The sequence below is a fragment of the Carettochelys insculpta genome, chromosome 11 (assembly GCF_033958435.1).
Source record: "Carettochelys insculpta isolate YL-2023 chromosome 11, ASM3395843v1, whole genome shotgun sequence".
NCBI classification, from domain to species: domain Eukaryota; kingdom Metazoa; phylum Chordata; order Testudines; family Carettochelyidae; genus Carettochelys; species Carettochelys insculpta.
The window spans coordinates 36,942,585-36,956,121 of record NC_134147.1 but is presented as its reverse complement, the minus strand read 5'-3'; the positions used below and the strand labels follow the sequence as shown (position 1 = coordinate 36,956,121).

Genomic DNA, 13,537 nt, shown 5'->3' with positions numbered 1-13,537 from the left:
GTACTTTATACAAAGTGGAACAGCTTTAGCAAGAGAGACTGAGAGCAACTCATCGGGGGAAGATGGTGGTTTTAAATCCAGTTCCCTTTTCTTTCTAGGCTGTTTGGTATAACTGGGACATCATTGCCCTTCCATTTTGTTGAGCCTCAATTGCTTTTTCATTTCATGTCTAATTTACATGTGACAGTAGTAGTAGGCATCCTTCAGTCTGCATAGACTATGGATCGCGCCCTTTAAGGTTTCAATTGAGGACTTCATTTATGGCATCTATTGTGACTATGAAGACCCACACGAGAGTGACGGTCCTTGCTGCATCTCTTGCAGATGTGGTGGGTGTCTGGCAACTCCTTATTGTGCTTTCTGTGCGCTTGCTTCTCCTCTGCTAGCTGTCTGATCTTCATCTCGCCCTTCTGAAGGCCCTTGTGTAACCCCTGCCTCCATCTGCTGCGGTCGTCTGCTAGTTCTTCCCAGTTGTCCAGCTCGATGTCTACCTCTCTGAGGTGTCTCTTGCAGACATCTTGTAGCGCAACTGGGGGCATCCGGGAGGTCTTTTGCCAGAGGCTAGCTCACCATACAGGATGTCTTTTGGAATCCTTCCATCATTCATCCTGTGGACGTGGCCAAGCCAGCGGAGTCGACGCTGCCTGAGGAGGGTGTGCATGGTTGGGATTCCAGCTTGCTCGAAGATGGTGGTGTTGGTCACTCTGTCCTTCCATGATATTCCAAGGATGCGCCTGAGGCAGCGCAAGTGGAAGACGTTCAGCCTCTTTTCCTGGCGGGCATACAGGGTCCAAGTCTTGCTGCCATAAAGGAGGGTGCTGAGGTATTAATATTAGTATTCTATTCGTTAATTATATATGATATTTAATATGTTTAACATTCTGGAAATGTTGAACCAAAATATTTTGATACAGATTTTTTTTTTCCATTCTACAAAATATTTCAGATTTTTTGTTTCATCCTCCTTTGGGAGAAAAAGAAATTAGGAAATGTCAGGAGTTTAGAAAATCCCACCCCTATTCAATGAGTAGTCCTACAGCATTCAGTAGAAACACTCATAGTATTTATTACACACCACCCCAAACAAGTGTCAGAATGTGGTGGTTGAAGTGTAAGTCTTTTAGGTCAGATATCTGTTTGCATCATAGTTATGATTAATACATAACAATCATTCATCATACGATTCCCCTGTATTGATCAGAGGGTCAAGATCTACGAGAATGTAAATAAGTGATAGTAAAACAAAGACATTCCAAGACAAAAAAACTTGAAAATGGAATGATGGTTGAGAATATGTGTCATTAATTTAGATCTGAATACCTAACATGCATGTTGTAATTATCTACACATCAAGCTGCAAAACAGGAAGTTTGGCATTATGAATAAAGTTACAAGGAATCCACAAGATATGAAATATGCACAGTTAAGGCACATAATCTTAACTCTACTCTGTTCTGACTGACACCATGTAATAATTGTATTGGTATGCTTAAACCTTTCTAGTGTTTCTAGTCCAAAAATTAAACTGATTTTGAAGGCATTCTGGTTTTCCATGATTTTTACTACAGGGCAGAAGTTTTATGCAGTCACTGCTCTGTTTTTTTGGAGCATTGAGCTGGTCCTTACATATAAGAAGATATAAGAAGAAATGCAGTGTTCCTGTGATCTGTTATGCATCAATTATGGGCTTCTGGATCAGTGAAAATGGATAGAATAGGTCCTACCTACGTCCCCCTGTGCTAGTCTCTTTGGGGACTGTGAATGCAGAAAGGCCAAAAGCCCTCTATAGCTTTTCTTGTAAGTGGTGTAAGGAGATTTTTAGGTGCCCAGGCATGGGTCATTTTCATCTACGGAGGCTGAATGTAATAGCGCTATATAACAGGGACTATAATTCTGTTTTACATAAAACCCATATAATACAAAGGAAACCTGCATATTTCTTCCCCTTATACCTCCATTTGTGATGGGGCATGGGGCTGTCAAAAGGAGGAAAGCTGCTGACCTCTTCTTTGCTTTTCAGATTCCAAGTACATCTAACATAATGAGAGTGTTATTTGACTATGCGATCTGTGATACAGCAGAAAAGTAACTAAAAGTCTAGAGGCACGTACTGAAAATGGTTTGAGTGCATCTAAACTGACTACCTCAGCCTCACATAACAAAACATGTGCTACCTATTCATGTGTTAAAGGAAAAAAAAAACACGTAGAAATCTTCTGATTTAAGTCTGGGTTAATCTTTATACTGGCTCAAGACAATGTCACATAATGATTGAAAGAATCTTATTTCATTTCCACATTCCACATTTGATTTCAAACTAGCATAATTATGGTGTTTATGCAGCTCAAAGTGATCAGGCAGCATAGAGAAATACACACATTTTAACTTTCTCAGTATGCGTTTCATAATGAGAGTTTGCATTTGCTTGCACGTGCTAAGTAGAAGATTCACAGACAAGGTTTATGGACAAGTACACCCATTTAGTCAAACGCTGTTATTGTGATAGGCTGAAATAAAAATCCAGATTCAATGTGTTGAAGCGCAAGAGATACTAAAAATATTCATTGGAGCAGGAGGCTGGACTCGATGACCTCTTGAGGTCCCTTCCAGCTCTGTGATTCTATGATTTTCTATGATTTTTCATAATTATCTGTGGGAGAATGGGGGTAGTTGGAAAGTATAGGGCAAAATATATGACAAGAAAGAAAAAAAAATGGAAGAATCCGATTATTAAAAATGAATATGCCTGATCTTTCTTAGAGAGACAATAATAAGGAATGGGTTCCCAACACAGCAGAAGAAATACATGCTTATATACTCTAACCCACAAGGTCTCCAACAGAGCAAATATATTGTGGCACTCTCCACAGCTCACAGGGTGGGAGAAGGACATTAGAAAGAAGAAAGGATGACTCTGGGAAGCTGTGACTCTACCCAGAGTACCCAGGTTAGTGACACAGTTTGCTGTCACCTGCTCTGTGCCTGAGGAGCCCTCATCTGGGGCTGTCAAGGGTCGGCTGCCCAACACCACTGGCTATTGGCAACATGAGCACTTCTCTCTCAGTGTCCTGTTTTCCCTCTGCAGGTTAACGATAGATTTTCTTAACTAGTTACTGGCTTGACTTATAGGGCAAAGCTCATTCCAAATCCTTCTAGTATTGCCAGGTGTGGCTGTGATCTACAAACAGAGATTGTGAAACATACACATGAATAAAGCTCAAGGAATTGTGTATCTGTACTGAAACTTGTGTTCTCATGATAGGTGAGTTAAGACAAATCACCATGAGGTAATAAACATATTCCTGTTGTGTAGGAGAAAAGAGATGCTCCTCTTTGGCTGGCCAAGTGTGTGCAGTATGGATTCACAGTGGAGGCCTAGCTGTAATCTGAGACAAATGCTAATTAAGAGGCACTTGGTGGTGGGGAGAACTAGCAAGGGGCATCTTGTATATGAGTAAGGAGAATGATAAGGGTAGGGGGCACAAATAGGGGGTTCAGGGAGCATCCTGAATCTTTTCCACTGAGAAGCAAGCTTGTCTCATTCATGGACCATCAGAGCCACACCAGGCAATAATAGAAGGATTTGGAGTGAGCTTTGCCCTATAAATCATACCAAAAGATATGCCTAATTTTTGTTGACAGTCACAAAAGCCACCTATGAGGAGGCCCAGAGCTTCAGTGGAGCTTCCCATCTCTCTGGTAACATAACTGACTCTGGTCTTTTGTACTTCTCGCCCATGCCTCACCAACAAGGGATGTTCAAACTGGGATAGTGTTCAAAGCTGGTGCTGTTGGACTTGGAGGAGGATATTTTCTCCCCAGACATTCACCTCGTGGAGCACCTTTCTGTGGAGACTCTTCACCAGGACTGAAGGAAATGGGAGCAACATTATGTGCTATGTGCCTCTCCAAATAAGCCTGGTTTGCTTCCTTCCCTGTGAAATATGGGAAGGAATTCTGAAGGATTCAACTACTGGTGTCAGGGAAATTTTGATCTACATAATGGAAAATGTCTGTAGTAATAGTAAGCTGGACAGCATAAGAAGCAGAGAGAAATAAATGAGAGCCCTACTTAGATATTTACTAAGACTGGGGCTCTGTTTGTCTTTTTGATCAGCGCTTTCACAGCACCTAGCATAAGGCAGTGTAATAATAATAGAAGTAATAACAATAATAATTTGTGAATGTAGGCCCTAATCTAGCAAGGCATTGAAGTATACATTTTTTTTTCAAGCACAAGTAGTCCCACTGAAGGCAAATGGTGAGATGGTGTCCAGGGTTGTATTCAGTTATGTATTTGTTTTGCTCTCTTTTGCATCCTGTCACTGCTTTTGCTTTGTAATTTATGGGAAATTTAATTTATGTCCACTAGAAATGGTTAAGTGAAGAAATGTTCAAAGTTTCTTTCAAGTTCAGATATAGCCTCCAAAATTCTGCAGAATGTAAACAGTTATGGAGAATGATGTTTTTTTCATATGATTTACTTCATTTTATGATCTATTATGTCACATAATATCTTATATAATGTTCAGAGAAGTTTAATGTTTTACCTTCAAACCACTAGATCACCTTAGCTGTTTTACTGGGTTGAAATATTGTACAGCTCAAGCTTTATAGTCTGTACTTGGTGGATGGATTTTATCTTTCTAGTGTATCTAATGTACATATACCCATACCATTTCCTTTATACCATAAGATACCATTTAAAAAGCAAGATGTATCTTACCAAACAGCTATTACAGTATAAAACAAATCAGTCTCTTCTGACGACTACTCACAATTTAACTCCACCTCTGTTGAAGGCTACTTCTACCAAGTGCTACTAATAAAAAATACCCTCACAGTCAGGTTCCGTTCAGTGAATTTTTATGTAGTTCCTGAGGTGCAGACTGAATATAGCTTATATTAGTGTACAGAATTTGTTCAAGGGCAGAGTCTTAACATGAAAATTTATCGGATACAATTGTGTTTAACCTCAGTTGGTTTCCTGACAAGGCCACTGACATTTCAGTGTAACTTTCCATTAATAAGATTGGCAGCCAACATTGTGTTATGCTTTTACAAAAGAAACAGCAGGCACTTCTGGGGTAAATAAAAAGCTGCTCAAGAGCACAGCACAACACACCAGTGTGGATCAGGAAACATTAGTTACATGGAGAAATATTTATAGTATTATCTGATGGTAACCAATTCTGTCCCTCCACACTAATATTCATTATAAATAATTAATTGCTTCATAAGGTAACAATAAAGTAAAAAAAAGCCTTGACTGTACCAGGAAACAGGAAATTGGTAATTGCTTCTTAAAAGTCTTTAAAAATACTTCTACATTTAAAAGCATCTTATAGAGCATCCCTTTCCCCGCTACTGGCTTGATGACCAGCTGCAATCCCTGGAAAGCTTTTAAGTGATAAAGTTAAAATAGACAAGGTTTTTATATGATCATAACTTTTTAACTGACTTACTGCGATTGTCAGATGTTACTGGTAGAAGATGCACAAAACCATAAAACTCTGATCTCGTCTGTAGATCAGAGGGGAGGAGGATCAAGAGGATTATACCAATAATGTAACAAAGGTTCCTCATGCTTTCCAGTATATTTTATAAGGGCCTATTTCTTCAAGTTGCAAGTTGATAGTCCCTTGAATTCAATGAAACTGTGGCAAGTACAGTGTTCTTTCTGTGAAGTTCTACTTTTAAGATCAGGAATTAAATGTATTCCAAGTACATTACAATGTTTTACAGTCTTTACACTGATCAATGAATCATCATTTTCCAAGAAAAGATACTGAGACAAAAATTCATAGTGAAAACTGGTAAGTGGTATCAAACTAACTTTAAACATTTCAAGAGTCTCATGGTTAAGACACTAGCTGAGGACTTGGGTCCAGTTTTCTGCTTTGTTGCAACCTTCCTTTGTGTCCTTGTTAACACACTAAAGCCACGTCTACACGTGCACGCTACTTCGAAGTAGCAGCACCAACTTCGAAATAGTGCCCGTCATGGCTACACATGTTGGGCGCTATTTTGAAGTTAACATTGACGTTAGGCGGTGAGACATCGAAGTCGCTAACCCTATGAGGGGATGGGAATAGCACCCTACTTCGATGTTCAACCTCGAAGTAGGGAACGTGTAGTCGTTGTGCGTCCCGCAACATCGAAATTGCGGGGTCTTCCATGGCGGCCATCAGCTGAGGGGTTGAGAGACGTTCTCTCCGGCCCCTGAGCTCAATGGTGGCCGCGTGGAGCGGCCCCTTAAAGGTCCCCGCCCCCTGCCTTCCTGTGCAGGAAGCTGAGAGAGCATGCAGGCAGCAGCAGTAACACGCGGCTAGCCTGCACGCTCCTCCGCAGCCACACACACCACCACCCGCCGTGATGGCCGCCCACCAGCCCCCCCAGCGCCCTCAGGGGACCCCCCCCAAGGGGAGCCAAGGCTCACAGCTCAGCAGCCAGGCGGGGAAGCGGCAGCGGGGCCCCTTCTGGACGGAGGCCGAGCTTCGGGACCTGCTGGGGCTCTGGAGCGAGGAGGAGGTGCTCCAGGTAATGGGGAGCAAGAGGCGGAACGCGGATGTGTTCACTCGGCTGGCTGGGGGCCTGGCCGCCCGGGGTCACCCTGCCCGCACTCCGGATCATGTCCAGAGTAAAGTGAAGGAGCTGCGGCAGGGTTACACCCGGGCCCGGGATGCGGCCAGCCGATCTGGGACCACCCCCGTCACTTGCCCCTTTTACAGGGAGCTCAGGGCCATCCTGGGCCCCCGGCACACCTCCTCCCCTCCGGCCACTCTTGATACCTCGGCCGAGGAGCCCCAGCAGGCCCTGGAGGCGGAGTCCGCCCTGGAGGCAAGCCCCACACCCGGGGGCCCCCCCAGGAGCCCAACCCCGGGGCAGCGGAGGAGGAGGAGGAGGAGAGGGACTTCTCCTCCAGTGACGCTGGCCTCCACATCATCCTCCCATCCAGGAGCTCCAGCCGGGCATCCGCCCCCTGGTGTCCCCCGACCGTGGGAGTGGACCGTCAGGTATGTACCCCCCCGGTGCACACCCCCGGGGTTGAGGGGCGGGGGTAATAGATATGGCCAGGGCCCTCCACATGCCCAGATGACCATGGCCCCAAGGACAGCAGTGACATGTCCCTCAGAAGAGTGCATCAGCCCCTTCCCCCCCCAGCACAACAGTGCCATGCCCCATCCCTGGGGCTGGGGAGAGCGGAACCTCTAGGGTCCCCCAGGGGGCTGGAGTTGGACACCCAGCAGCAGCAGCAGCAGCAGCATGTGATGGAGTTGGGGGAGTGCAAATGCGAGACTCAGGCTAGATACGAGCAACAAGCTGAAGAGATCCCAGTGACTAAGGATGATCCTGGGGCTACAACTGGCAGGTTACACCTCTGCCCTGAACAAAGAGGAGGGAGGAGCCGAGCTGGGTTTGAATCAGGGGTGGCAGTTAGAGGCTAGGGGAAGGGAGAGCTAGAAGGCAGCCAGCCTGAGGAGGGGGAAAGCTACACCCCAGAGGGGGCACCCCTCATGGTCTTCTCCCCAGCATGGGTTGGAAGGACCGTCTCTGACTGCTGTACTATCGCTTCTGTGAGAAACTGGGCATCTGTTGCCTAATAAACCGCTTGTTGTACCTACTGAGTGAGAGTCACTCTTGCCAGCGGACGGGGTGCAGTGCAGGGGGACCCCAGAACCCCATCACAGCAGCATCTCCTGGGGACGGGGATGGGGAACCTGCAGCAGAGGGGTGGGGGGACAAGGGCCACGGCTCGTGGCCCACACTAACGGCTGTCTCCACTCTTCTTCCCCGCCTCCTGTGTTCCTCAGGTGCACCATCGGAGGGACTGGAGAGCGCCGGCGTGGCATCAGTGGTCCTGGAAAGCCCTCCGGGGCCATCACCCCAGGCCAGCCCCTCAGCAGAGCACCGACCGGCCCCACGGCGGGGAAGATGGTGGATGCAGCACCGCCAGCCGCCGGCGAGGGACCCCCAGCTGCTGGCCCTCCACCGTCGGCAGCTGGAGGTCGCCGAGCAGCGGCTGCGGGTGGAGGAACGCCGCCTCCACCTGCAGGAGCGGGCACTGGCCTGGCGCCAGGAGGCATGGGGGGCCTACATGTGGACCCTCAACCGCATCGTGGACTCCCTGGCCCCCCAGGCCGTGCCGGCCCCCGCAGCGCCCACCCTGCCTGCTCCACCTGCTGCTCCAGCTGCTGCACCATCCGCCGTCGCACCACCACCCGCCACCGAGGGCCATTCCGCCGAGGGGTCCTGGGGCCAGCTGACACTCGCCGGCCATATCTCCCGGTCCGCCCGGCCCCCAGCCAGCCCCAGCCAGGGCTGCGGCCGAGGCGGGGATCCCGGCCGCCCACCCCCAGCGCTGGACTGTAGGGGCATGGGGCCCAGGACGTGCCCCCCCTCCCCCTTTGTATATATTCCCCCCAGTTTATTGTTATTTTGTTGTAAATAGTTTGTATTTGTGACCCATTACTATGCTGATCCTTACCCCCCCATGTAAATAGTTCTCCCCTTCCTTGTCTTCCCCTTTCATGTTATCCCGATTTTTATAATGTATATATATTTATCAGTTAGATTTCCCCTGTACATAGTTTGTCTGGTTCATAATATTAATAATAATGATAATAATAAAAAGAGTTCCAGTAAAGATGTAGGTCCCTGCCTCCAGCCGGCGGCACAGGCCTGAGTTCCGGAATACCCGGGTGTCGTGGATGCTGCCAGGCCAGCCCACATAAATGTCCAGGAGACGGTCCCAGCTGTCCACCAAGGCCTGGAGGACCACTGAGTGGTAGCCCTTCCGGTTTATGTAACATCCTCCACTGTGTTCCGGGGCACGGATGGGGATGTGAGTCCCATCCAGAGCCCCGAAGCAATTGGGGAAGCCCAGGGTGGCAGAGCCCGTGATGGCGGCATCCGGGTCCCCAAGCCTCACGAGCCTGTGGAGGAGCAGGGCATTGATGGCGCGGACGACCTGCAGGGGAAGCACATGGGAGAGCACCAATGAGGGATGAGCAGGGTGTGTGTGGCCCTCCCCTGCCAGGGCCCCCCTCCTCTCCCCTCCCCTACCAGGGCTCCCCTCCCCTCCCCTGCCAGGGCTGCCTCCCCCTCCCCCCATGGGTCCTCTTACCTCCATGAGGACAGCCCCGACAGTGGCCTTGCTGACGCCAAACTGCTGGCCTACGGATCAGTAGCTGTCTGGAGTGGCCAGCTTCCAGACAGCGATGCCGACCTGTTTCTCGATGCTGAGGGCATGCCGCATGGCGGTGTCCTGGTGCCTCAGTGCGGGGGTGAGTCACTGGCATAGCTCCAGAAATGTCTGCCGGTTCATCCGAAAGTTCTGGAGCCAGCGGTCGTCGTCCCACTCTCCAAGCACCAGCCACTCCCACCAGTCGGTGCTGGTGGGGTAGCTCCACAGCCGGCGGCGTGTGTGGCTGTGGGGGGCGGTGGGGTGCTGCAGGGTTGGGGGTTGAGTCCTCCTCCCCTGCGGGCAGCTCCTCTTCTGTGGCAAGGAGGTGCTCAGCTGCCTCCTGCATGGCATTAAGCAGGGCGAGCACTGCTTCTGCAGGGGCGGCTGGGTGGACCTCTGGCTGCTGCTGCTGGGGGTCCATGACTGCGTCGCTCGAGGTGTGCATGCCTATGGCTCTGCAAACCACATGCTGTGCAGGCTCAGTGTGTCTGGGAGGGGGTCTTTGAGGGAGTGGCTAGCTGTTGCCCCGGAAGCGCTAGTCCACCCTGTGACCTTGTCTGCAGCTGTTCCTGGCACCCTTATTTCGATGTGTGCTACTTTGGCGTGTAGACGTTCCCTTGCAGCGCCTATTTCGATATGGTGCTGCGCAACGTCGACGTTGCCAGCCCTGGAGGACGTGTAGACGTTATTCATCGAAATAGCCTATTTCGATGTAGCGTTCACGTGTAGACGTAGCTTAAGTCTCTTTGGTCGTGTCTACACTAGCCCCAAACTTCAAAAAGGCCACGCAAATGGCCATTTCGAAGTTTACTAATGAAGCGCTGAAATACATATTCATGAGCAGATGGGAATAAGGGGACTTTGAAGTAGGCGGGGTCCTTTCAAAAAGGAGCCCTGTTGGGACGAGCCGTGCAGCAGCGAGCCGCATCAATTTCGAAGTGCCGCGGCCGCCTGCATGCTAATGAAGCGCTGAATATGTATTTCAGCGCTTCATTAGTAAACTTCGAAATGGCCATTTGCGTGGCCATTTCGAAGTTTGGGGCTAGTGTAGGCAAGGCCTTTGTGTCTCTGCTCCCCCCTGTAAAATATGGATATAATAAACATTGGAAAGATAAATCTGTTAAAAAAATGGAGGCCTTCAAATGTGACAGTGTTACATGCAATACAAGTACTAAAGACAGATTGATGGAATGAAACCTCTTTGTCCTTCTCAGCTTCACCCCTAATCTTTACGTGTAAGTCTGATGTTGAGAGGAGAAGGAGTAGATGTAATAGACATCCACATAATTTCTGTAGGAATCAAGCAAAGAAGCTGCTCTTCACTTCCAATACATAAATAAAACATGAATCCTTTGGAATGAATTTTTATTATAAATGTGGTTTTAAACATTTGCTCCATTACAGAAAAAAAAAAACCTGCGGACTGATGTCCAATAAAATACTTTGCAGGGCTTTAGGTTTCAAACAAAGACAAGGACGCTGGAAGCTCTAGTTTTTTTTATCAGATACATACAAAAAGTTAATCTTAAATTATTGTTTTATTTCACAGAGGAAGATACTCTTCACAGTCCTATTTTTATCCAAGAGCCATATGACATCTCTTATTCTATTGGTTCAGAGGATCCAGAAATACTGCTGAATTGTACAGCCAAAGGATATCCATTGCCCAGCTACAGGTGAAGTCATCTTTGCAACTCTGTGGTCTCCCTGTCAATGTCTTATACTATATTTGATCAAAAGCTCAGTAGCACATCCTTCATCTTGGTGAGTGCTTAGACATGATAATGGCATTAAGGGATCTATAGGATTACCTTTACGATTAGATGCACACCAATATGAGTAAGAGTGGCACCATTTAACCCTCAAAAGAGTTATATCTTCATTTGCATACCAATTATATTAAATATTTAAATTAAAAACCTTAAGAGAGACAACATAATAGTCTCAAAGGATTCACTGTTTAAAAATTTACCATGCAAGCTTTATTATCTGGCCTCTCTGAGGAACTGGGTTTGTCAGGTAATAAAATGTGTCAGCAGCCAGCCCTGATCTGCCCGGCTCTGCCCCATGCAATGGCACTGGCACTGGCCCAGCAACTAGCCCCTCAGCATGACAGTTAACTTAATGTGCCAGCTGTATTAAGAAAGCATGTGTAAGGACCAGAAAAAAGCAAAAAATCAGGCCTTTGAGAAATAGGACATCTCATTTAGTTGAATTCAGATCCTACTGAAGACAATGGAAGTATTTCTGTTCACATCACTGGTTTTGATCAGACCTGAGTTGTTTGCAATTCTTCAATAAAGATGATGAAAAAATGAACAACATACATCAATTTTGTTGAGTATATTCCATTAAAATATCAGTTTTGAGGTGGTGTAGTTTCATAAGTGTTTAATGTAAAGAAACACATAATGGAAAACTTCTGGTAAAGTATAAGAAGGGAAGCCGTGTTAGTCTGTATCTGAAAAAACAATGAGAAGTCCCGTGGCAATTTACAGAGTAACAGAATCATTCAAGCATAAGCCTTCATGAGCAAAGACCCACTTCTTAAGATGCATCTGATGAAGTGGGTATTGGCCCACAAAAGCTTATGGTCTGATAAAGTGTTTCAAAACCTACAAAATTATTTAAAATCCATAGCACATCTGTGAAAACCAGAGAAGGGTAGCATCTTGCAAAAACTTTCATCATAAAAACTTGCAAAGAAAAAAATACAAGTCTTGCTTAACTCTAATTCTAACATTTCATGAACATATTTATAAGGTTTATTTAGAGAAACTGCATGGTACATTTCTGATATCTAGCTTACAATACCCAATAGGCTCACTTAATAAAAACTAGATCCATAGCATTGTTTGTTCATTCAGTAACCTTAGACTCATATTTCAAACATAGCCCATTGCTCTAAGGCTCTGGAAATTTAAGTTTAATAAAAGGAAAAGTTGCAAACGTAGAAAAGGAGGCTATATGTTGTTCATTGCATGGGGTTAAAGTAACGGTTGGGGAAAAAAGAGAACTGAGGAACAAGAAAATGTGAATGTAAGATATCAAAGGAAGTCAAGTGTTACCTAATAAACTGTGAACTATATTCAATATATTTTAATTATGAGGTTCAGGTTCTCTCTTCAAAACTGCCAGTAGCAAGTGGGGATTTGGCTTCTCTGCATCTTCAGCACAGCTCTACAGCAGTTAATTATTTTCAGGGTTATAATATATTGTTTTTTTGGTTTTTTTGTTGTTTTGGTAATTGTATCTTCTCAGTGATTTATATAGATTGGTCTTTCAGCACTCATCCCATTAACCCCTACAATCTACCAGCCTGGCCATCAGTTTCTTCATATCACAGAGTTGCAGGCTTGACAATCCATCTACTCACCCATTTTCAATAAACTGGGGAAGACAGCCTGTGAAAATCCCCAACTTGACCTGTAATATGTTTCCTCTTTGCCACAGCAGGCATTGTCTTCAGAATCACATTCTCACTTGGGCGGATCCTCAACCTGCGTGACTCGTCAAACCTCTGTTGTGGATCTCCCCCCGATGTCCCTACAGACATTTGGAATATGAACTCTTCTCAGTCACACGCCATAACCTCCTATTTCCCCTCTCCCTCCCCTATATTATTCTGCTTCTCATGTTCTCCCTCATTTGGATACCACAAACTTCCTTTACACCACAAAATACGCTGGAATGAACAAGAGATGGAACACATAATTTGGTGGTGTTTTCTTTCTCTCACTTGCTTTTCACTTTCTTTGGTCTACATCAGGAGTAACTCAGTTATAGTAAATGGAACTACAGTGATACATAATTAGGGTGATGTCAGAATCACAGAACAAATATACTTAGCCTCTTTGTTGAACTCTTAACAAACTATCAAGGAGTATGTCAAGGTTTCCTTTAATTTAGTTGTTATTATGTTTTTTTTTCTTTTCATATTGTTTCAAAAACCTCTGGGAGTTGTTCACATATAGCTGTGTAATTTTTGAACATTTCCCATTTGAACTGAGGGTATTAGTTATGATTGGTCAGTTAAGATATGTAGCTTTTTCTTTTTCAACTCCATCACAGGAGATATTTAAGAGAAGCTTAGATAGACATCAATGGTGATGAACTAGACAGTGCTTGGTCCTGCCATGAGAGCAAGGGACCAGACTCAATGACCTCTCAAGGTCCTTTCCAGTTCTAGTGTTCTATGATTCTGATTACCTGACTCATTGCAAGGGATCAAATGAGCTCCCTGCCTACTAAAAATAAAATTCCATGTAATCTGTAATTAACTTCCATTGTTATACATGTCAGGAAAAGTCTCAAAGGGGTAGCTGTGCTAGTCTATATCTGCAAAAACAA

At 45.9% G+C, this 13,537-nt stretch overlaps 1 protein-coding gene across 1 annotated transcript in view; it reads left to right on the top strand.

The window, feature by feature from the left end:
* Window positions 1–13,537, top strand: part of LOC142018852 (contactin-6-like) — a 199,589-nt gene that overhangs the window by 36,908 nt on the left and 149,144 nt on the right. Inside the window, exon 2 of the mRNA XM_075005030.1 lies at window positions 10,737–10,863. Within this exon, the coding sequence (XP_074861131.1) occupies window positions 10,737–10,863 (127 nt within the window). The remainder of the gene's footprint in view (window positions 1–10,736; window positions 10,864–13,537) is intronic.